Source organism: Acinonyx jubatus, chromosome D4 (assembly GCF_027475565.1).
Source record: "Acinonyx jubatus isolate Ajub_Pintada_27869175 chromosome D4, VMU_Ajub_asm_v1.0, whole genome shotgun sequence".
Lineage (NCBI taxonomy): Eukaryota > Metazoa > Chordata > Mammalia > Carnivora > Felidae > Acinonyx > Acinonyx jubatus.
This window is the reverse complement of record NC_069391.1, coordinates 14,254,036-14,278,253: the sequence shown is the minus strand read 5'-3', so window position 1 is coordinate 14,278,253 and position 24,218 is coordinate 14,254,036. Positions and strand designations below refer to the sequence as shown.

Below are 24,218 nucleotides of genomic sequence, written 5' to 3'. Positions count from 1 at the left end.
GCCGAGGCCACCCCAGGCGGAGCCGAGGCGATTGGGCATATTGCTCCCTGGCCAGACACGAATCCAGAGGAGGTGGAGGGTCATACCTCTGGAAGACAAGATGAAAATTCGCGAGAAGCTGGAAGAAGGCGTGAGTAAAACCGACGTGGGGCGCCTGTTGGGCGTCAACGAATAGACCGTGCGCACCATTAGGAGAAACGCGAGGACCATCAGGGCCGGCATGGAGACTGTGTCGCCTCTCCGCTCCAAGGTGCGGTGCATTCCCCGGCACGTAAACATCGAGAAGATGGAGATGGAGTTAGCCTTTTTGGGTGGAGGCCCAGACCATAGGGGGGCGGCCTCTGACGCTGAAGGCCTTCTGCAGCCAGGCCAAACGCATTTACAAGCAGCGGGTGGAAACGACTGGGAAGGGCAGCCCGGATAAGTTTCATGGGAGCAAGGGATGGTTTGAGAAGTTTAGAAATCGCCACAGTCTGCGAAATTCGAGGTCGATGGGAGCGGAAGAAGCGCTGACTGCCCAGTCGGCATCCAAGTATGTCCAAACAACTCCAGAGGCTGATCAGAGCTATGTGCCTCAACGGGTCTTCGATGCCGAGGACATGAGCCAGTTTTTTGGCAGTGCATGCCTCCACGTACTTTTAGGGAAAGAGACAAAAATCCGGAAAGCTTAGAGGAAGCTAAGGACAGGATTTCCCTCATTTTTTGGTGCCAGTGCCGCCGGTGACCAAATGATAAAACCATTGCTGCTTTGTAAAGACCCTAATCCCACATGTCTTTTGGACAAAGATAAAAACCGCCTTCTGTATTCTGGAGTTCACACCCCAAACCGCTGCCCTCTTTTTGGATTGGTTTCATAATTGTTTTATTCATCAGGCTGGGAGTTATTTAATAGAAAAAAAAAAATCTTGAGTTCAGAGTGTTGCTAATTTTGGACAGAGGTCCCAATCGCCCAGACTCATTTTTGGTTGCTCATCTTAATGTTGATACTGTGTTTCTCCCCCTGGAAGGCACTAGCTGTCTTCAGCCCTTGGATCAGGGTATAATTGAAGCATTCAGGAGGTATTACACCAAGCGTATGTTTGACTGTATTGAAAAAAACCCTTGTCTTACTTTGAGAGGAACATGGCAACAGTACAACATTGCTGATGCTTTGGTAGTGATAAAAGAGTCAATGGATGATATAAGACCAGCTGCTCTTATTAAAGCCTGGTGGAAACTTTTGGATGATGTTGTGAATGATTATGCATGTTTCCCTAGAGCTAATGAAGAAGTTGCAAAAATCATGGAGTCTGCAACACGGATGGACTTTAACTTCATTGATATCGAACGGGGAAATTAATGAGGTGCTCAAGTTTCAAGCTTTGTTCATAACCGAAAGAGAGTCTATATCAATAAATATGGAAGAAGACAAGACCCTGGAACTAGAGGTAAAGATGAATCTAAGGAAACTGAATGCTTTCTTATGCCAGGCCTCAGACCTCATTGATGCTGCAAAGGATAGGGATCCTTTCCCGTATCGAAGTTTGGCCTTTAAAAAAGACTTCAATAAATTGTTATATACCTGTAAAGAGGTGCAAGAGAACCTTCAAAATAAAGCAAAGGAGTTGAACAAAGAAGACACAAAGAGGAGGTAGTGTGGGTGTAGAAGATGGATACAAAATCTGAGTCTGAAGGGGAGTCTGAATCTGAATCCCAAAAGGAGGAGAAGGTAGAGACAGAGAAAGAGGATAAGAAGCCTCCAGAAGAAGATCCTGGACCCTCAGGCATTGGCGCCGAGACTTACTGTATCTGAAGACTCTGCCAAAGCCATAAATGCAGAATTGGATTTTTGGAATCTAACCTTAGAATTGAATCTGGAGAGAGTAGAAGTGCCTGAGTTGAAGAAGTGAATCCAGAGGCGTTTTCTTCCAAATGATGACTCATGTCTTGCCATTCTTCCTCTCTTGTTCCAACATCACTTTCATCATGACCATGCTTATCATCAGCCACACATCTATATTGTTTCATCATTTCACAAACATTTACTGAGCATAAGCTATGTGGGGTCCCATGCTAAACTTGGGGACATGATCTCAGGAAGCCATCTCAGGATCTAAGGTAAATGGTCATTAACAGTGGCTACATTTCTTATTAATGTAATAGGTATAAAAGATCACAGTCTTGATTTATTTTTCTGGACTTTGGATATAACGGTTTTCTTAGGACCGCTCAGCTTTTTTTTCTCTAGCCCAGTTTTTCCACAGATGCTAAGTTCTTCAAACACAGGTGGAGATTTTTTTTTTTTTTCTTTTAACATTTATTTTTGAGAGAGTGAGAGCAGGGGAGGGGCAGAGAGAGAGGGAGACACAGAATCAGAAGCAGACTCCGGGCTCTCAGCTCTTGGCACAGAGCCCAACGTGGGGCTCGAACCCACAAACCATGAGATACCATGGCCTGAGCCAAAGTTTGGACACTTCACCTACTGAGCCACCCAGGCGCCCCGAAATTTTCTGAGTTAACCATAATAGTTAAGTATGAGACTACTTGCTTTTGAAAAGCTGACATGCTCTTAGATTTTCTACAACACTCTCACATTAATTGTCTTTACTAATCCTCACTTTAGACCTGTGAAGGAGGTATTAGCCCTTCCTTTACCAAAAAGTCCACCAAAGCTCAGAGAGGCTATGTAATTTGCACGAGTCTTCACAGCTAAACATGTAAATGATAAGACTAGGGCTACAACTGATTTATTAACCACTTTGTCAGACGCTGCTAGGAAGTATGGGTTTTTAAGAAGTTACAGTCCCAAGGAATGAGATAGTAAGCAGATAATTAAACACAAAGGCTGTGAACCGGCAGCCTGCGATCCATATTTGGCTAACAGATGAGTTGTTTGGTCTACCCAGTGTAAAACAATTTTGAATTGGTTTCCAGCATTTCCCTGGCTGTTTAAGGTACTGTTTACATACAATAGAATTCACCAATATAACTGTGTAGTTGAATTTTTTTTAACACTTGTGTAACCACTACCACAATCAAGATACAGAACAGTTCCCTTCACTTGAAGTTTACTTGTATCCTTGTGTAGTCAGCTCCTTCCCCTGCCCCAGAAATCTCATCTAAAAATTAAGATATTTTCACATTAAAAAGCTGGATTTAAAAGTTGCAAACCCTGGCAATGGAGAGAACTTCGAGAACTGCATTCTCAAAGGGCAGCAGTCAGTCATTAGCTTGCTGCTTTTCTTATTTGTTTGCAGCTCCCCAGGGTTGATATAAAATGCTGCCGCAGAAGTGTGTACAAAGTGCCTTAGGGAAATAGAGGGCAGTGGGATCAACCCTGGAAAAAGCTGCATGGAGCATCTGGCCTGGAAAGATGAAGTTCACAGGACTTCCCAGAAGAGCAGCAGGGAACAAATGTATTTTAAGCCAGGGAGAGTTAGAAGGGAGCTCCTGGGAGGAGGAGGTGCTGTGAGGGATAGGAAGGCAGCTGTGTGTGTGTGCGCACGCCTGTGTGCGTGTGCTTCACTGGTTATTTTTGGCAGGATAGGCCCCTATAAAGTGGAAGAGTTTTGTGTAGGTGTATTTGTGTTTGTGTGCCATGGTTTCTGAAAGTTTTATAGATCTAAGAAACTTCCATCTTTTTATCTGTACATGTGATGTGGGGATTTTTATCATTTTTTGTTGTTACAACGGGGAGGGAAAATTATTATTTTTATTTTTGTAGGAGTTATAGGTCTGCATTTGGTGCGTGGGCTTTTTGTTTCTAGGAAGAGAATCGCCTAGTGAGAATAATTACTCCCTCTTTCCCTGCCCCCTCACTATCTCCTTCTGGCCAGCCTGGCTGGGGCCTGCCTGAGCAGTGAGGCAGACAGCAAGTGGTGAGGCGATAGGGCATTTTAGGCCCTCAGTGCCCGCCCATCAGCTTGCAACTCAGCCTGAGGCCACAGTTCGCTACTGTGCTACTAAATTACCAGCGACGCCATGGACAGGCTGGGCTCCCGGTGTCCTCTGCCAGGCTACCTGCGGCCCTCTGTCCTTATATGCCTCCTGGTGAGTGCCCCATGCTACGACTCCATGAACTCTCTCACCCCTAAACCCCCAACCTGGGGATTGAGGGAAGAAACTGCATTTCTGTTTTCTGCTCCTGGGATTTTGAGCTGGGACCAGGCAGGTAGGAAGATCCCTGGAGACACTGCCTGGGTTCTGGAGATTGTAGCATGGTTCTGAAGATTTCCAGCAACCCTTCACTCCCCACCTTGTGAGGACGAGTGCCTGGGCTGTGTTTCATGGCGAGAGTTGTCCGGGAGGTGAAGGGGTGTCGCTGGTGAGTTCTCCTGTGAGGGTCACAGGGTAGATTCTTTGCCTCTTTCTCTTGCAGTTACCATCTTGTTTTTCTGCATTTGGGGAAGAGTTTTGTTTTCTCATCTATGAAATATCGTAAAATGTTGAGGTTGGAAGTGCCTACAGAGTACTTCTGGTGGTGGTGTTTGAGCGGGAGGTGGAAAGAACTGTAGGAAAGGATCCGAAGCCTTGCTACTTCCCTTTTGGGTGATTTCTTCCCCTCTCTGGCTCTCCCATCCCCCTTCTGAAAAATTGGCACAAATCAGTGGCTCTTAACCTTTTTAGGACTGTAGATTTTTTTGCTTTGTGTGTTTGTGAGAAAGTGTATATAGATAAACACAACGTAGCACTCAACTCCAGAGTATCTTAGATTCCTTAAAACTAGGTCGATTACAAGGTTAGAACCACTGGGTGGTTTCTGAGGCCTCTTCTCTTCTGTCTTAACACTGATTTTAAAGTCAATCATAACCTCTTAAAAGCTGTGTGAATATTCCAGGACAAAAAAGGAAAAAGGCAGAATGAAATATGAACAGAAAGGTTCATATTTTAAACAAATGTAAAGTTAGAAAAAGTGTATAGTAAAAGGTAAGTATGAAAATGTTATAAAGACTTTAAAAATTATAGTAGGTCTTTTTCCGTTACAATGTTTTTATTAGGGAATTCTGTGATGTGTGTATTGCCCATCAATCTTACTTTCATAGAATGCCACTTTGTAATATATTGTGGTCCACCCTTGGTTCCAAACTGACTTTTCATGCTTCTGACACGTTTTTGGTAGGTCCACAAACATTTCTCAAATCTGTACTCCCTGTCAAGGTTTGTAAAGTGCTGGGAACATAGAAATGAATGGGACTAAGGAGCTCATGCCCAATGGGGGAGACTTGTGCAGACAACTGTCTGTATTTCACTGTGATCAATGGAACAAGAGGATGTTAGCAGCAATCCTGGCCTCTACCTGCTAGATGCCATAGCATCTCCTTCCCAGTTGTGACAGTCAAAATTGTCTCCAGACATTGTCAGATGTCCCCTGGGCGGGGGGGGGGGAATTGCCCCTAGTTGAGAACCACTGGAGTATGTGAAGCTGCCATGACCCCACTAGACCAATTCCTGGTCATTGCAGTTCAAAGAGTCCACAGTGGGAGGAAGAGCCTTGGTTTCAAGTCTTGGTTCTATCACAGAGTTCCTGTATGTTCTGTCTCAGTTACCTTGTTTGGTAAATGAAAGGTTATCTTAGATAATAGCTAAGGGCCCATTTACCTCTTACTCTTAGCATTTTGATTGTGAGTTCATATGAGAGTTTCCAACACGTTTTAGGGGAGTTTGTAGTTAATCCTGTTAGCTCTGTTTTCCACTGATACCTGCTGGCTGAAATGTCCCACATCTTCCCCAGGAGTGGCTTTTTTGATTGGGGGGATAGCCCACTGCCCCTTTTGTTTAGAGTCTGCTCTGGAAGCCACTTCAGAGTCATGTAGTTGACACCTTGCATGTTCGAGTATGTTCAGTTCTGTGCTCAAAGCAGCAGTGGGTGACTCCAGAGCCCGTTCTACTTCACAAGGCTATTCAGTCTTAATAACCACACATTACTGGTATATTAATTCACTAGTTTACAAATATTAACCTGCTGTGGCCATCAACTTTTCTGGGGATACAGTGATGAGCAAAGCACGTTCCCTTCCTCGACAGAACTCGTGATTACAAAGTAGTTTCTCTAGCTGGTTTGAACCCATGACAACTCTGAAGTAGGCAGCACAAGTGTCAGGATCTCCATTTTCTAGATAACATTTATAGAAGGGAGAGGAAGTAACTTGTTGAAGGCCACAGGCAGTTAGCAGTACTGGCAATAGGATTTAAATCCTGCTTTCTAGGGCCTTAATTTTTTTCTTATACTCTAAGTGGGTTGTCATTAAAAAACGCACACATGCAATAAAAGCTTCATTGCACCGCCTGGTTCTTTTGTTCTTGCACGGTCACTGGTTTAGTTCAGAGGACTGGTATTTTGAATTGAGTTGTCGGTGGAGGTGGTAGGAGGGAATGAGAAACCCGACCCAGACAGGCCTCTAGTCAAACTGGAGCTCAGAACATAAAAACGCTGCTCAGGCCCTGCCAAGAAGTAGGAGCCAGGCCCCAGGCAATAATGTGGAAGGAGAGTGGGAGAACAGAGGCCTGTTTGAGTGAGGCCTGAGCCCTGGGCTGGGAGGCAGGAGAAGCGCGTTCCTGTTCAGCCTTGCCTGAGTCACACTGCGGCCCCTCCAGGTTGCCGCCATCCTCTTAATGGCTCTGTGGTATCCCCCAAGCAGAGAGCCCTGGATTGGAGACTGTTCATCAGTTGTTTCCAGTTCCTCTTATTTTAAAGTTTATCATTAAAATAGGATAATTCAGTCCTGAGTGTCTTTTGCTCTCACACTGTCACTGCCATCTTCTTTGCTCAAGTTGTTAAGGTCTGTTTCCTAGAACACTGTAGTGGCCTTTTAAATAGACTGCCTTCTGGTCCCTCCTCTCTCTTCTGTTACTTTACTCAGCTTGACCATGTTTATTACTCTCCTGCCTAAAAACCTACGAAAGCACCCTGTCACATGAGTGTAAACCCCAGACTCCTCTGTCTGACCCTTGTCTTTGTAAGTCTTGCCGGTCTTTCTTCCTCCTGATCTCATACCTGCAAACTAGATATCTGTCCCTAAATACCTCTCGACTTTGTATATATTGTCATTTGCTAAGAGTACCTCCCTTTCCTCTTGTAAACCTATTTATTGCTTCAGATCCAGCTTAGACGGTGCCTTCTCTTCAAAGGCTTTTCTGCTCCCTCAGGTACAGCCTTCCTCCAGGTCCCACCACCTCTCAGTTACAATAACACAGGTCACATTACTTTGAATTAGGCTACCTTTTCCACTGGACTACCCACAGTGCCTGCACATATACAAATGAATGGAGGTGAAATTAACTCCCTAAACATCAGCAGATGTAAGAGCTTATCATTACTAATAATCCCCATGGGATGATAGCAGTTCAGTGGTTGCCAGTTGGCTTTACCTCCAGTAGTAGCTCTATCAATAAGAATGGGTTTCTGCTCATCCAGACTTGATTCCTAATCCTGGCTTCACCAGTTAAAAAAGCTACGTGAGGGGGCACCTGGGTGGCTCAGTCGGTTAAGCGGCCGACTTAGCTCAGGTCATGATCTCGCGGTCCGTGAGTTCGAGCCCCGCGTCGGGCTCTGTGCCGACAGCTCGGAGCCTGGAGCCTGCTTCGAATTCTGACCCTCCCCCATTCATGCTCTGTCTCTCTCTGTCTCAAAAATAAATAAACGTTAAGAAAAAAAAAAAGCTACGTGATCTTGATTTCTTTATCATTTTTTTTATCACCTGCAAAATGCAAATTTTTAGGCATGAAATATTTAGGCATGAAAATAGGAAAATATTTAGGCATGAAAACTTTGTTTAAGCACCAGAGCTCCATACAGATACCAGGAATTACTTTGTGGATGGGGAATGGGGATGAAAAATGATGCTTAGCCTTGGTTCCAATGTGCTTGAGCCGGCAGATAGCGAAGTGGCCGTGTCACTGCTGACCTGTGTTTTTCTTTCCCCACCATGTAGATCCTGGCAGCTTCTTTCCTGTCCTATCCAGTGCTCAGGACCCTTAGCCTGCAGCTCCCTTCAGCTATCACCAGCAGCTCCGTATCCGGCACTTACTCCATCGTCTTTGTCAACTGTCCCAACGAGCAGATTGCCAGAGATATTGCCAGGTCTCGTGGAGAGGCTCGGGTGCTGCCCCAGGAGGCTGGGGGAGCTACCGGGATGCTACACGGTGGCCACTTTGGGCTCCCTCTCTTGCTTCTGACAACCCTGTGTGTCCACTACGCAGCTGTCAGCTTGGGGTGATAAGAGGACCACGGCTGAATGACCCCCCCCCCACCCCCATGGATCCTGCTCCTGGGCCTGAAAATGTTGAGTGGCACATGGGGGCATTTAAGGGATATGAGGTGTAGAGAGTCAGGTGGCTTGCCCAGGGTGTTAAAGTCAGAGGATGGGGGGACTTTGCAGGTTGAGAATTTTTGTCTTATAATTCTTGACTCCGCTGTCTTCTTGGAGATATTCTCCTAGCTTAGTACCAGAGGTGCTCACCATGACAAGTGAGGGCAAAGAGGCTGTTCAAATACTTGGCAATTTTCTAAAGGCAGCTATGGTGTGGTGCAAAGAGCACTGGACTTAGAATCAAACGTTCAGGATTTGAATGTTGGCTGTGCCACTTAGCTAACTGTGTGATCTTGGGCAAGTTGTTTTCTTTCTCAAAGTGTTAGATTTCTCAGTATAACATAACATCATGCTACTTACCTCACAGGGCTGTCGTGAGGATTAAAGGAGAGGAAATATGTGCAATTCTTACCCCACTAACTTGGATGTAATAGGTACTCATTAAATGTTTGTTGGCTATGAATCCCCCCCACCCCCCGTACTCTTTTTTATAGATACAGCTTTGAAGAGGGTTAGTGGGTCTAGAGGGTAATGAATTTGGCTTTTTACTTTGTAGCTCAGCATTCTTGAAGTCTGATGATAGACTAAGTTACAGTCTTTTAAAATGTTGAATCTGGTCTTTGGGGACACAAATCCCCCCAAATTGTTGGTCACAGATTAACCTTGCAATTTATTCAATTCTCTTTCCCCCAACTAGAATGTCTATTTTTCCTTCATTAATGTTACCTTTGGAGAAGAGCCTTGTCTAAAGTTTTTCTTTTTCTTTTTTTTTAATATTTGTTTTTGAGAGAGAGAGAGAGAGAGAGAGAGAGTGGGGGCAGGGCAGAGAGAGAGAAGAGACAGAGGATCTGGAACAGGCTCTGTGCTGACAGCAGAGAGCCCAGTGCGGGGCTCCAGCTCAGGAACTGTGAGATCATGACCTGAGCCAAAGTTGGATGCTCAACCAACTGAGCCACCCAGGTGCCCTGAGAATAGCACTTGTCTAAAAGAACCTGTGATTACTCCAGAAATACAACCATAATATTTAGCAGCTAGAAACTGAAATCCTTTCTGATGCTTCTGGTATGCCCAGGGTCTGTGCTAAACTGTCTCGACCCCTGGATCAGCCAGTCTGAGTCCTGTCAGAGAACTATCAGCTGACATCTGTGAGGTGGGGTGTTGGGAGGAAAAGGATTCTAACACCTGGGTCCTAACTAGTTGGGAGGCCAGCTCAGTAAATGTATCAGTGTCAGCTTGGGGAGGGGTCTCTATTGCCTTCTTGCCTCCGGGGTTCTGATGAGAAGTCAGGTGTTTATTGGGGTCTCGTTCCTTTGTAGATAATACTTTTTCTCTCTGATAGTTTTTAGGAGTTTCTATGTTTTTAAAAAAATTTTTTTAAATGTTTTATTTATTTTTGAGACAGAGACAGAGCATGAGCAGGGGAGGGGCAGAGAGAGAGGGAGACAGAATCCAAAGCAGTCTCCAGGCTTTGAGCTGTCAGCACAGAACCCGACGCGGGGCTCGAACTCACAAACTGCGAGATCATGACCTGAGCCAAAGTCGGACGCCTAACCGACTGAGCCACCCAGGCGCCCCATGGAGTTTCTATCTTTTTAAAGTTTTACTCTAGAGAGAGAGCGTGCGATCAGGAGAGAGGAGCAGAGGGAGGGAGGGAGAGAGACCGAGAGAGAGAGAGAGAGAGAGAGAGAGAGAGAGAGAGAGAGAGAATCTCAAGCAGCTCCATGCTCAGCATGGAGCCTGACACGGGGCTCAGTCCCACGACCCTGGGATCATGACCTGAGCTGAAATCAAGGGTCAGATGCTCAACCAACTGAGCCACCCAGGTATCCCTCTTTTTTTTTTTTTTTTAATTAGGAGTTTCTATCTTAATGTTCAACTGTTGGTTTGGTAAATATTCTCTTTTTATTCTTTCTCTGTCCTTTTCCTGTAACTCCTAGTTAGGTACATGTTGAATTTGCTCTCTCTGACTGAACTTTTATATTTTTCTGTTTCTTTATTCTGTGTACTAGGAGAATTTTGGAGCAGTGTCCTCTCTTATTTGTTTTTCAGCTGTTTTGCTATTCAGCCCTTTTATTGATTATTTTGTTTAAACATTTACTGTTTTTTTTAAATTTTTTAAAATTTATATCCAAATTAGTTAGCATATAGTGCAACAGTGATTTCAGGAGTAGATTCCTTAATGTCCCTTGCCCATTTAGCCCATCCCCCCTCCCACAACCCCTCCAGTAACCCTCTGTTTGTTTTCCATATTTATGAGTCTCCTATGTTTTGTCCCCTTCCCTGAGGAGGACATTTTTGTTTCCCTTCTCTTATGTTCATCTGTTTTGTCTCTTAAAGTCATCATATGAGTGAAGTCATATGATTTTTGTCTTTGACTAATTTCACTTTCCCTAGTACCCTTCAGTTCCATCCACGTAGTTGCAAATGGCAACATTTCATTCTTTTTGATCACTGAGTAATGCTTCATTATATATATATATACCACATCTTCTTTATCCATTCATCCACCGATGGACATTTGGGCGCTTTCCATACTTGGCTATTGTTGATAGTGCTGCTATAAACATTGGGGCGCATGTGCCCCTTCGAAACAGCATCCCTGTGTCCCTTGGATAAATACCTAGTAGTGCAATTGCTGGGTCGTAGGGTAGTTCTATTTTTAGTTTTTTGAGGAACCTGCATCTGTTTTCCAGAGTGGCTGCACCAGCTTCATTCCCATAGAGGTTTTTTTTTTTTTAATAGTTTAACCAACTGCTCTTCTTTCATAATTGCCTGATCATATTTTATGGATGCAGTAACCTTGCTTTGTCTTTTATGGATATTAATTATACTTAATTTATGTTTAATTTTTTTCAGCCTTCTTGACATACAATTGACATACACAACATTGTTAAATTTAAGGACCACGTGATACTTAATGTAAATATACAACACTAAACAATTACCCCAGTAAGGTTAGTTAGCACATTCATTACCTTCCCTAGTTCTCTTGCGTGTGGGTGTGTGTGGTGAAAACTTTGAAGATTTGCTCTCAGCAACTTTCAAGTGTACACAGTTCTACTTATTTTAAAATCTTGGCTTTGAATGTCCTGTTAACTGGTTCTCTTGTGTAAATTCTTCTGTTTGTTGAGTTTTTGTCTCTCTTGGTTACTGACCTTCCTCAATTACCTTGTGATTAATTGTGACCTTGCTCATCTTTTTAGTCGTGCTTGTGGGGAAGTGCAGAATGGCTCCAAGGACACGCAGCGCTGTCTCCAGTGTGAGTGCGCACTGGGGGGACATTCACCTGCCCGGGGTGTCCTACTGACTGGTCTTCTGGCACACTTTCTGCTCCTGCCTGGGGACAGACACTCCATTACTGCTGCCTGGGCCCTGGGAGATTTTGGGGGTCCGCCTCTGCTGCGGCGTCCCAGCTACCCACCTTGGTGGTTGCCTCCGCGTTCCTGCCTGCTCTGGTTCCCGTCCCCTTCAGACGGGGACTGTTGCTCTCGTCTCCCGTGGCAGCTCCCCTGCACGCTCCCATTCGTGTCTCAGGACTGCCCTTTCTTCTTTGGGGCTTCCCCACAGTTGTTGGTACGCAGCTCGTTCTTACCGTATGCTGGCATGGCTGAGCAACAGGTATTTCCTGTTGCTTCTAGGCTTTGGTGTCAAAGGGGAGGATGGAGTATCTGTCTAGTCTGTCCGGTCGGACTGGAAGTCTCAAGTGGAGCCTTTAGGGATGTGGCCGTGGAGCTCTCACTCAACCTATTTTGGTTGGTATTTTTTATTAGTGGTTTGGATAGAAAAGAGGCAGCCAGGTGTAGTTTCCAGGCTTTGTAGAAGCAGAGTAGATGGTACGTGATGGGGAGGGCCCGTCACCAGGAGCAGGCAGGAAGCCCAGCCTGAGCTACAGAACCAGCAGCGAGACCGCGTCTCTCAGCTTCAGTTGGTGTGGTGGTCTTTCTTCTTTCGCGTTCTTTAAAGTTTAGTCTGCTGCCTCTCAGTTCTGGGTCAGTTCAGTTCTGGTTCTTGGCAGTGTTCTTAGATCTCTTCATTGACAGACACGTTCTTAGCTAGAAAAGTGATCTAGAAACATCTCTTGTTGGGGCCGGAGTATAAATCCTGAATGTTGAACTGGGAGACCTGGATTCTAGTGTCCTCTCTGCTTCCCACTCCACATACGGCCTTACACAAGTCGTCTTCTCTGGGCTTCGACCTCCTGTAGATAAGAGGGAAGTGGATCAGATCAGAGGCGCAAACACAAATACCCACAAGCAGGCCCCTAAATGAGCAAAGTGGGCTGGGGTGTGATGAGGGACGGCGATGGTAGATAGCAGCCCTGACTCTTCTGCACACTGGGAGGAAGGAGGGCAGTGGGAATGTGTGGACCTGAGAAGTGGATGTCACCTCGAGGGAATAGCCACTGCTCAGCTCTAAGTAAATGTGACCTTGGAGGACAGTATGTCCAATGTTACAAGACTCACTTTCTTGTGAGAAACAAGGTAATCTATTTTTTTTGATGTTTATTTTTGAGAGAGATAATGCACACGCATACACACACAGCAGGGGAGGGACAAAGCGAGAGGGGGACAGAGGATCCGAAGCAGGCCTGTGCTGATAGAGTGAGCCGGATGCAGGGCTCGAACCCATGAAACCATGAGATCATGACCTGAGCCAAAGTCGAACGCTTAACCGAATGAGCCACCCAGATGCCCTGATAATCTCTTAGTTTTTGAGTGTGAAATATCCTGATAGTAAATATTAGTAACAAAACCAAGAATTTTTAAAATGCCACAAGAGCCAGACCACGTATGTGGTTTGTGATTCACTAGTCTGTGAATTTGGCAGTTTCTCGAGGCTCTACGCGTCTCTATCTTCTGCTGTCCTCGGATGAGCGTGAGGACCTCAGCTGCCACCTGTGACTCGCTGCTTGTCTTGGTGTGTGTGTGTGTTAATCAGTCAGCTAAAGTTCTCTCTTGCTCTCACACTCTCTGGTTTTGGTTTTTGGCCACAGGGGCTTTTTGAATAACATAGCCCTCCACGTTTCTAGTCTTTTACCCATGGACAGGTTGCTGTGACAGTCTCTGAGGAGCTCACCTTCTGGGCCTATGAGACAATGGAATTATTTTTTTTTTAAGGTTTAATTCACCCCCTGTGTTTCCTTGCTACAGTCAGGACCAATAAAATGTACTTTCTCAGCGGACGATTGAGTGAGCAAGCCTTGCAGCAGGTGCTTAAACAGATTTGTGCCATGTGTCTCTCCTTACAGTCAGGGATTTATTTATCTCTGGAACTTTCCAAGGGACTGTCACAAAATGTGGAGCCTTAAATAGAGCCACGTTCAGCCTGGAACTCACGGAAGAGAAAGTAGGTCAGTTCTCTTGGCAACAGCTGAGGGCAGGAGGTATCAGTGAGCAGGGCTCAGGGTCCAAGCACTTCGGAGAATAGATCAGGCCCCCTTGGCTGCCTGAGACCTGAGAAATGTTTGTCAAGGCCTGCCTGATTTGAGGGCTTGAGGTTTTGATGTCTGAGAACGCCTCTTTGCATTGATGACTTGGCGGTGCTCCTGTTTCCGTGACACCTGTACTAATTCAAGTGCATTTGATTGTGTTCATCAGGGTTCTGCATAGGAATCAGACTATCAGACCAGGGATTCCAACCTATGATCTGTCAAAAAACAAAAAAATCTTACAGGTCTGCAAAGGTGATGATTGTGCTTTGAGGCCTGTGGTTTCTAAACCTTTACATAAATTAAGAGGTGAAAAGAAGTATGATGGGTTTTTGCTTTTATTTGGAGTTGTATCTGATCTGTGTGGTCACGTGGGTATCTACAGATCAGAAGCAGTGTCAGCTGGATACCTATCAGACAAAAGCAGAAGATGGTGATAGAATAAAATGGGTTCTTGACTGAAAGGTTTGGAAACCGCTGACTGAACCTATCCTGTTACTGTAACTATACAGCAGGAGAGGCAGCCTGAGTCAGGGGGACATGCCTGTCTTGGACAGATGCTCGAATACTTACTCTTGGAATGAAAGAATGTGGTTAAAGTCACACAACCATCCACTGCAGGGTCAGGAACAGAATCCAGGTGTTGTGCTCTGTCCAGTGTTAATCTGTTCCCCTTCCCCTGGGCCTGTCCTTAAAACTGCCTTCCCATAGCTATTTCTCTACCTTCCTCCCCATCCAGGGGAGGACTTATAAATAGCACTGTCTTTAGAAGTTCTGTGCCTGGTGGTTATGGAATGTGTTGGTTTGAGGAGGAAGGGGCCCTCTAAATGGTTATCTACGTAAACTCTGGTTTCCTGGGCAATTCCCAGGAACTCCTGTCCCTTGTCCCTTTTCTTAAGACGCTGGGTACTTACCTTGGTGATGGTCTCTCTTTCTCTCTCTCTGTCTGCTTTAGGGCTATACTGGATAAGAAGCTGGCTGCCTCTGTGAACATCCTGCCCAAGGCATCCTCACTGTGAGTTTTGCTGTGGCCTGTGGAAGAGTGTGGGAGTGCGAGGTCAGGTACTGGCTGGTGGGAAGGACAACGAACTAATGGGAAATTGTCAAAGAACAACTCAAAGGCATTTGATTAACGAACAGTTCATTGTTAATTTATATTCAGAGGAAATCACCTAGTGGATTTATGTCAACCAATAAAAGCAAAAATAGGCTATGTAAACAGAAGGGTGGAAAAAAATTGTAGTTTAGGAACAATGAATCTTGTTTGCACATTCTTTGTTTAAATTTTTTTTTTTTAAGTTTATCTTGAGAGAGAGAGACAGAGACAGAGACCGAACACATGAGCGGCTGAGGGCCAGAGACAGGGAGAGAGTGAGAATCCCAAGCAGGCTCTACACTGTCAGCACTGCCCCAGCTCGGGGCTCAAACCCATGAACCATGAGATCATGACCTGAGCTGAAGTCAAGAGCTGGATGCTTAACCAACATTCTTTGTTTAAATTAGTTAGCTTGTTATTAGCAAAGAAGTCAGACTGGGGGTACTTGAGTGGCCCAGTCAGGTTAAGCGTCTGACTTCAGCTCAGGTCATGATCTCACAGCCTATGGGTTCGAGCCCCACGTCAGGCTCTGTGCTGACAGCTCAGAGCCTGGAGCCTGCTTTGGATTCTGTGTCTTCCTCTCTCTCTGCTCATTCTCATTCTCTCTCTCTCTAAAATAAATAAACATTAAAAAAAAAAAAGTCAGACCAGACATTCCATCCCTGAGTAAGCCTATTAAGATATCAAGGAAAATAATTCCTGTCCCTTTTGAATTCTGTGGGAAACTCAGAGGTTAGCTTATGTGACAAGCTGCTTCTTTGTAGTGTCTGCTTCTCATTTTGTTAACTCCCTCACAGGAGTTAATCCTGGTTGTACCATTTCCCTTATCAAAATATCTCAGCCTCCCAGTACTAGCTGTGCAAGATTTGTCTTATGCCTTGATATCTCTGATCAGCCTGTTTCTCATCTCCTTCTTCCCCTGGTGGGGGAGGGGGAGAGAGAGAGAGAAATAGTGTCTACTCTGAAGGTCAGAGCAGGAAAGTGCTGTGTTATGAAAGCCCCCTCCACACCTCCAGCAACGCCCTCCCCTCAGTGGCTCACATCTGTCTGTAGCTGTAGCTCCCAAGTGTGGCTGTGGGTTTTTTTAATTTTTTATCTTTATTTATTTTTGAGAGAAAGAGAGTGCAAGCAGGGGAGGGACACAGAGAGAGGGAGGCACAGAATCTGAAGCAGGCTCCAGCTCTGAGCTGTCAGCACAGCCAAATGTGGCTGTGTTTTAGAGGCCTGAGCTCCATTCTGGAGCTGCTACTCAGTCATTCTCCCTGGGGGTTGGGCCTGGCTCACTGAATTTTAAAAAAATTATGTAAGTGATTCACATAAAGCCAGTGCTTGGGAACTAGAACAGCATTTCAGCCTGGCATTCCCTTCATACGTCCATCCTTTTTATAATCAATCCCTTCACCACAGTGCCGATGGCCTAGGTCATCTTGGGCTTGCCCTGGGTCAGTGTAGATATTCTCAGGCCAAATTTCTTTCCCTGCCAGTGATGCTGTTTTTGTGTTCTTTTCTCAACATCGTTATTGACTTTTTTTTTTTTTTAACTTTTGGGCCTGTTTCTTTCCATATGTTATAAAGCTCACTTTTTCCCTGAAGCCTCCTGTGTTTTTTTAGTTCTCCATTTGTGGGTTCTCCACTTAAAGAGTCAGTAATAAAAGTAGCAGTCCAAAGGATGGGAAGGGCCTGGAAGTCATGACTATAGGATGAGCACAGAAAGAGCTGGAAATGCCCAATTTGGAGGAGAGAAAACAGGAGTTTCTGTAGGGCTGTCCTGAGGTGGCTCTTCATGTGGAAGTTAGGGAAAACAACTGGGTGGCAGATGTTGGCATACCGGAAGGAAAACCATCTCAGGTGAAAGCCTGTAAGGTAGATCGATGGACTTCTTCAAGAGATAAAATGTTCAGACAGCTACTAGAAGCATGCATTAGAATGATTGGACTCGATGACCTCTGGGGACTTGGCCAATTATAGACATTTTTGTGTGGGGTTGGAAGGATTTTAAAGTCTCCACCTTGGTAAGCCACCTAATTGGGCCAGGTTTGGTATCTCCTGGGCTCTTGTGAGCATCATAATTTGGTTTTGTTCTCTTCTCCAGGTACTTTTGGAATGGAGAAATAGAAGAAGCCACTGAAATCCTGTTGGTGAGTGAGGATGGGGGGGTGGGGGGGGGGTTGGGGCCTCGATGGAGAGTGAGACCAAGGTTCCAATTAAAAATGAGCAAAGATCAACTGCTTGAGGTTCTTGCCTCACATCAGGTGCCCTAGGTTAATCTGCAAATGCAATGGTGCCCGGTGACCTGGATGAATGCTGTCTCCAAAATGGCCAGATGAACGAGTAGCTGCATGGCTGGGGCCAAGGTCCTTCCTAAAGCAGGGATTTTTTTTTTCTTTTACAGCTAATAAAGACAAAGACTTCCAAGGTCCGCATGCTGTTCAGCTATATCAGGTAATGCTGGTGTGTCTTTTCAGCTAGGGATGTCCTGGGAACTAAGTGAATGAGCTTGAAAAGCAAGAGACCTAGAGCCTAGTCACCAACCTCTCATATGACCCTGGGCATGTCCCTGTCCCTCAGATTCTCCAGCTATAAAATGAGAGGCTAGAGTGAGTGAATGGAGACAGTAGTTCTCAAGATTTTGGTCTTCAGATCCCAGGGGAGCTTAAGGTTATATTAAAGTTTATTGCATTAGAAAGTAAGACTACGAAATTAAAAAAATGTTTTAGCTCATTTAAAATAATAACAATACAACTGTTCTATATAAACATAAGTAATACATTTTTATGGGAAGTAACCATATATTCCAAGAAACAAAGTGAGAAAAATGGCATCATTTTATATTTTGGCAACATCTGGCTTGTTGAGAAGGCTGCGTCTCCTCAGAAAACAGACTCCCTCTTAAGTACTGGGACACTTTTACGCTCATGATGATAAACTCAAACTTTCAAACTTCTAATTTTTGCTTGAAAACATGAATTTTTTTCCTCAACAAATGGTATCAGTTGTCTTCATTTGAGTGATCGGCTCACTTTGTTCACATTAGAGAAAAACGTCTGCCTAATGCTCAAACCACAGTAACCAGCATTTGTAAACATGACAGACAAATTATGGTCACTCAGGCTTGAAATTAAAAATGGTGTTCCATGAAAAAAAGTGCAGTTTGTTTAGTTTGGCTTGTGGCTTCAATGGGCAGACAGGTTTAAGACAACATTGAACTTCAGTATCCGGCAGAAGTGCTTTAATGTGCACTTTCCATTTCGTCATTAATGAGACAGGGACTCCAGGGCTGAAGTGCAATAGCAATAGCAATCTTCGCTGTTTTATTGAGGATGTTCTTGAGTGAACGTTTTTCTGAAGCCCGAGCGTGCGGTGGAGAAGAGCACCGTGAGGCTCATACACTGTGGTGCCACTGCCTTGCCGCGTGCTGAGGTGCCAGCAGTCTTACTCGGCATTGTTTTGCACCAGCAAGCAGTGCAGGGGTCAACACAGTAAGAAGATTAATAGAAAATTAGTATTTTTCGGGGCGCCTGCATGGCTCCGTTGGTTAAGCAGCCGACTTCGGTTCAGGTCATGATCTCGCGGTTCGTGGGTTCGAGCCCTGCATCCCACTCCGTGCTGACAGCTCTGAGCCTGGAGCCTGCTTCATATTCTGTGTCTCCCTCTCTCCCCTCCCCGCCCCCCCCCCCAACTCTCTCTCTCTCTCTCTCTCAAAATAAACATTAAAAAAATGAAAACTAGTATTCTTCTGAAAACAGTTTTGGCCTCATGGACCTGGCAGAGTGTTGGAATTCCCCAGGGGTCAGTGGGCCTCACTCTGAAAACTGCTGGTCTAGATTGGTGTTCACGGTATGGTTTGGGGAGTAATTGGCATCACCTGGAAGCTTGCTAGGACTGCCTCCTCACTGTCACCCCAAACTAAGGAGTCAAACTACAGTTTAACAAGATCCCCATGGGATTCCTATGCACGTTAAAGCTCGAGAAGCGCTGGCTTAAATCATTGATGCTTGGGGCTCCCGGGTGGCTCAGTTAAGTGTCCAACTTCAGCTCAGGTCACGGTCTCCTGATTCGTGAGTTCCAGCCCTGCATCGGGCTCTCTGCTGTCAGCACAGCTTCGGATCCTCTGTCCCCCCTCTCTCTCCGCCCCTCCCCAACACATGTGTGCTCTCTCTCTTCCTCTCAAAGGAAAAAAAAAATCAGTGATTCTTGGTGGTGGCACGGCAGCTCTTACTACTAACGTGTTAAAACGGTCTTATTCTGTGTGTCCAAACACTGCCTTCATACACACACTGAGTTCTGTATGTCTGCTAATAAAAACACATACGTGAGGGAGCTCCTTTTCTGTTTGCTAGAGGGGATGCTGCCTGGTTTTTGAATCATTGAATAAACCCAATAAGATCTTAAAAAAAAAAAAAAACAAAAAACAGAAAACAAACACACTGATGTGTGCCCTGAAATAAGAAAATGCATTATCCTTGGTCACTGGATAAAATCACCCCAACTCCAAATGTTTAGGCACGCGTGCATGTGTTGTGATTTACTATGCATGCTGTCTCATGAAAATTTTACAGTGCCTCCTTCATTGGAAAGGAAGCAGGGATTGTTCCCCGCATTTGACAGATGGGGGACTGAGGCCCAAGGCCTCATATCTCTTCAGTCTAAGAAGCAAAAACTTGCATTGTGTGCCGAGGGCCAGGTGAAAGGAATGGAGAGAAAGAAGAGCTTCCTATGGGTTTGGATGGTCGAGGAAGATCCCTGGAAGAAGATCAGTGGTTGAGCTGGGCTTTGAAGGATAGACGGGCTTGTAAGTGACGAACAGAGAACTTTCTTGGAGGAGAAGACAATGCAGAGATACGGGGGGTCGTTTGGGGAAGGCACAGCGATGAGCGTGGGATAGTGATACAGACAGTAACTGCCATGTAATGAATGCATGCAGTGCCCATCGGTACGCCAGGTAAGTGCCTTCTGTGCCTTGTCTCACTCCCCAGCAACCCAGTCACATAGGTACTATTTTGACACCGTTTTTTTAGGGCCTGTGGAGAAATGAAGTGATTTGTCCACGGTCACACAGCTACAAGAGGCAGGCTTAGAATTGGAACCCATGACCGGGAGACTCTAAAGCCATCTGGCCCACCTCATTCCTTGTTGACAAATGGGAAACAGGCCCAGGAGCAGTGGCCCATGGGCCTGGGCAGGTGGACCGCGGTAGATGGCGGTAGATGGCAGCCTCACAGGAGGCTGGCCGGTTGGGTTTAACTGCATAGGCTGATTCTCATCATAGTCACTCACAGGGCTCTGCTTTCTTTCCAAAGGTTGGTGCATCCTTTTGAAATCCCAGAGGTCTTCAGCCTTCCCATGGACCAAGGAGATGTGCGCTATCTAAAGTGGCTGGAGGAGGGCACGGGGGAGGACTGAGTGGGGGTGGCTCGTTGCAGGTCCCGCCGGCTGCCTCTAGCCTGCAGCAGCCGCCCTCTGGGGAGGCGGGGGGCCTCTAGCTGCCTCCTCGCATCTCTGGAGCCTGCGTCTGTGTCAGCGCGGAAGAGCTGAGGAACTTGAGGAGGTGAAGGTCTGAGGCCCCCGAGGCTGGAGGAGGAGGCCGGGTTGGTCGGGCCATGCAACGCAATGGAACTGGATTCTGAGTGCTTCATGCTTAAAGGTGGCCAGGGGGCAGGAGGGTGAGGGCAGTTATATGGGGGGGGGGGGGGGAGGGCCCAGGGGAGATGGCAGTGAGGGTGACGTTTGTCATCTCCTGCAGTTACTGGGCCTACCTTGGGTGCCCAGGATGCAGGAAGAAGACCTGGTGACCTGTTCATCCGGTGTGTGGGATGAATGTCACTTTCTAGGGGAGCTGGCAAGCACTTTATCCAAAAGGATGAATTGCTAATGGTGGGGTTTCAGGGACAAGCAGGGTTATTTTTTGTAACTAAAGATGGTATTTGTTATTCCTGAATGGTGGGAATGGGCTTTGTGATTGGGGATAGGACTGCAGGAGTATTAGGGCTTAGACACAGCTTCGTGGGTGGAAATAGGTCTAGACTCCTCCTAGCCTGAATGTGACAGGTATCAGAAGGTTCTGGTGCCTTGCTCATTAGAGACCTAGGTTCTGAGCCCAGGGTACTAACCTGGTCACTTGAGCATTGAAACTGAGCATCCTAAAGTAGGAAAGAACCTTGGGGAACTGCTAGACTAGGGTTTTTCAGACTTGTTCCCCTGAGCTAGCGGTCAACAGAAGGTACGGTACCCTGGGTGCTTCCTGGGTGGGGTAAGGGTATGAGACCCGCTCCCCACCCGTACCTCAACCAATATATACCTCAACCAGTAGAACTGTCTTGTATCACTTTTATGTATTGAACTCCCTTGTAAGTTTTTTTGAGTTTTCTTTGATAAAAGCTGATAAACCAGGGGTCTAAGCCAGTCTCCATTTTATAGATTACCAAAGGAACTGAACTGCACTGAGGTCTGGCAAGGGGGTGGCGTGTTAAGAACGGTAAAGCCAAGACCGCTCACCGTGTGTCTGGTACTCTGCTATGCCTGCTCCCAGGTGTCAGGTGAAAGAGGGCAGGGGAGGCAGCACCCCTTTAGGGTGAGGAGAAAGATTGACCTAGGTTCCCGCCCAGAATCTGTCACGAGGTAACCCCACTCTGGGGAGACTGTGGGGTCCACAGGCCTCTTTGGTATCTTGGGTCTTCCCAGAGGGAAGGATATGTGCAGAGCTATTGCCAGGCTCGAGTTCTGACACCTACTGTGCTTCTTGAACCTTAGTTCCTCCAAATATAAAATGGAGGCTCTCCCAGGGCCCTTTGGGAACACCTTGTAGGGACTTAAGGCCGAGGCCCTTCCAAAGCTCCAGAGGATCCTTTTTTGATAGCCAGTAGGGATTTTGGAGGGCTACCTCAGGAGAAGGACAAAGAGAATGATACTGGTGATGTCCCTTTTTACAACAGATGTTTCTTTTCTTTTAATTTTTTTAAATGTTTATTTTTGAGAGAGAGAGAGAGACAGAGTGTGACGGGGGAGGGGACAGAGGGAGAGGGAGACACAGAATCCGAAGCAGGGTCCAGGCTCTGAGCTGTCAGCACAGAGCCCGATGTGGGGCTTGAACTCCTGGACCACGAGATCATGACCTGAGCCGAAGTCGGATGCTTAACCGACTGAGCCACCCAGGTGCCCCCTACAACAGATGTTTCTGATACACAGCAAAATCTGGTGTGAAGTAAACCCTGCTGAAAACGCTTTGGGGACCCCAGACGGACTGCCTCTGTTGCTTTCAGGTTAGAGCCCAGTCTGTTGGTCTGCCTTTCAAGGCCCTTCATAACCTTGCCTCAACTCGCTTTTCCCATCTCCACCGCCCACCTCTCCTTGCCCACTGTGGCAAGTGGATGGCTCCAGTATGCTATGTGAAGTTATTCCTGCGTTCCGGACATCCCCTCCGCCTGGAGTGCCCTTTTCCACGAACACCTGGGAAATCTGGCTGCTCCTTTACAAGGCAGGCTCCCTCTGGGTTGGAAGGAATCTCTCCGGCCTCAGTGTTCCTATTATCCTTGTGCATTACAGCCAGCCTCCTATTTCTAGATTGTGAGCCGCTCGAGGTCAAGAGTATGTCTGAATCAATTTGATCTCTTGCACAGGGTTTGGCAAATATTTCCCAAATTGATGTTTCAAGGATTTGAATAAAGCTTTCTCTATAGCCCAGTTACTTTCTAACTTATGGAACTGGCAAAATCCAGCTGCTTTTCCTTGACCTTTCCTAAAGTGGGACTAATTCCAAAGGAGATTTTCCTATCTCTGGCCTTCATTGGGTCATTTTCGATGCTGACTGTGCACAGAAAGCTTTCTTGGTGGACTTCCTTTGCCTCAGTGTCATAGTTACCTACAGGAAATGGGAGAGAACAAAATATCAGCTCTCTGCTGGTTTTAACTCAGTGTTCTCCGCAGCCTGCAGAAGAATCCTGAGATCAGGGAGCATGACACCTAACATAAGTGGCAGAGCTAGACTCTGAACCCAAGTCTGATTCTAGATCTGATGCTCTTACTGCCTCTTTCAGAGGTTGGACATACCCTTTTGTAGGCCAAACGCCCAGAGAGCCTACTGTAGCCAACTCTAAAGGAAGGGTGAGTCGTTCTGAAAACATGTATACAGTAATCGGTCTGGCACTTGAAAATGTACTGCAGTGTTTACTTGTCCCCACAGATCCAGAGCCTGGTGACAGTATCTTTGTTCTGCACATCAGGGCACAGGACTAGAGGAGTTCAGTGATTCTGCAGGTCTGTGTGACTCCCAGCTTACTACCGTAGACCACACTGCCCCCCACCCTGCCCCCTGAGTCATCCTATGGACCTGGGATAGGACCTAGATGAGTGGCTCCATGCAGGAATTCCTTCCCAGCATTTCTCAGGAAAGGTATGTTTTTTGAATCCAGAATCCCCAAAAAAATCACTTGAGGAAATGAAAAACAATACTAAAATTATCTGTGAATACTAACGCTTAAAAGCATAAAGATGTTAACTGGTTTGAAGGAATCTATCTTTATCAAATCAAAACAGAGCAAGAAATACCAACACACGGAGTTGAGGGTGGAGGGACCCAGGGCAGGAGAGAAATGGTTACCCACCAATGAATCTTGCTTGCGATTGTTGCCATGTCCTAGGTGTGTCTGTCGAGCCCTATCTGCTGCAAACTGAGTTATTTGTACAAATAAGTTAATACACATAATATACTTTATACAAATCCTATGAGCTTTGTTTGAAGAAATAAGCTTTGGAAGCAAAATAAATTTTAATTTAGCAATTTTGACACGTGATTCCATGTATTCTTAACCTTGCTAGGATATTTGAATGTTATTTGAATACTAGCCAGTAATGTTCCCTGGAGGTTTCCAGTGTTTAAATATTCCCTATAGGCTACAGTTCTTTGTAGTTACTGCTAAGCTTAATATTCCTGTTAAATTTTTTTCAGATATCTATGATAATGGGGGGGGGGGAAAATGTTTCAAGTATTTCAAGAATAACTTGTGATTTAGAGAATTTCTGAGAACTCTAATTTCTTGCTCCTAAATTCCAAAGTAAATATTTGTTGTAAATTTGTAATCAGTAACCTAGACTACGAAGAACCAGGCACTCTCCAGCCTGGGCAGGACCATTGTTTTCAGGAGGTCTATATAGCTGTTCACTTTGGAACTTGGACTAGAACCCAGGTCTCTTGACCCCTCAGACCATTCACTTTTCATTCCATCACATTGCTGGCAGCCCAAAGAATAATCTCACCCCCTTACACCCTGGCTTCAGCTGTGGTTTTGTTCCAAGGGCAGCTAAAAGGCTGAACCAGAAACCATGGTAGAAACAAGTGGGAGCGACGGTTAATGAATTTTTTTAAGTGCAGACATGAACATTCAGGGTGATTAACAGGCTACACTTTGTC

At 45.8% G+C, this 24,218-nt stretch overlaps 1 protein-coding gene across 21 annotated transcripts; it reads left to right on the top strand.

Moving 5' to 3' along the window:
- The first annotated feature begins 110 nt into the window (after positions 1-110).
- Positions 111-23,594, top strand: LOC106986620 (protein CutA homolog). Of its 21 annotated transcripts, none has more exons than XR_003412827.2 (6): positions 390-2,097; positions 7,911-8,260; positions 14,672-14,778; positions 16,905-16,950; positions 17,205-17,254; positions 20,113-20,155. XR_003412827.2 is itself a non-coding variant. In XM_027034970.2 (6 exons), the coding sequence occupies exons 1-6, from the start codon at positions 3,961-3,963 to the stop codon at positions 20,213-20,215; spliced, it is 477 nt and encodes a 158-aa protein (XP_026890771.1). In that variant the 5' UTR covers positions 2,104-3,960; the 3' UTR covers positions 20,216-23,594. The 21 variants fall into 21 exon arrangements, 1 of the variants encoding a protein (XP_026890771.1); XM_027034970.2 differs by lacking the exon at positions 390-2,097 and adding an exon at positions 2,104-4,029 and having other exon boundaries at positions 7,911-8,059; positions 14,672-14,731; positions 20,113-23,594; XR_008290998.1 differs by adding an exon at positions 111-250 and having other exon boundaries at positions 1,258-2,097; positions 14,672-16,950; positions 17,205-23,594.
- Positions 23,595-24,218: the final 624 nt, after the last annotated feature.

Excerpts from the sequence above, each read along its gene's own strand:
- LOC106986620 (XM_027034970.2), top strand. The coding sequence starts at position 3,961 with ATGGACAGGCTGGGCTCCCGGTGTCCTCTGCCAGGCTACCTGCGGCCC. Across the intron at positions 8,060-14,671 it reads ATTGCCAGAGATATTGCCAG|GGCTATACTGGATAAGAAGC; the intron begins GTCTCGTGGAGA and ends TGTCTGCTTTAG. Across the intron at positions 17,255-20,112 it reads ATGCTGTTCAGCTATATCAG|GTTGGTGCATCCTTTTGAAA; the intron begins GTAATGCTGGTG and ends TTCTTTCCAAAG.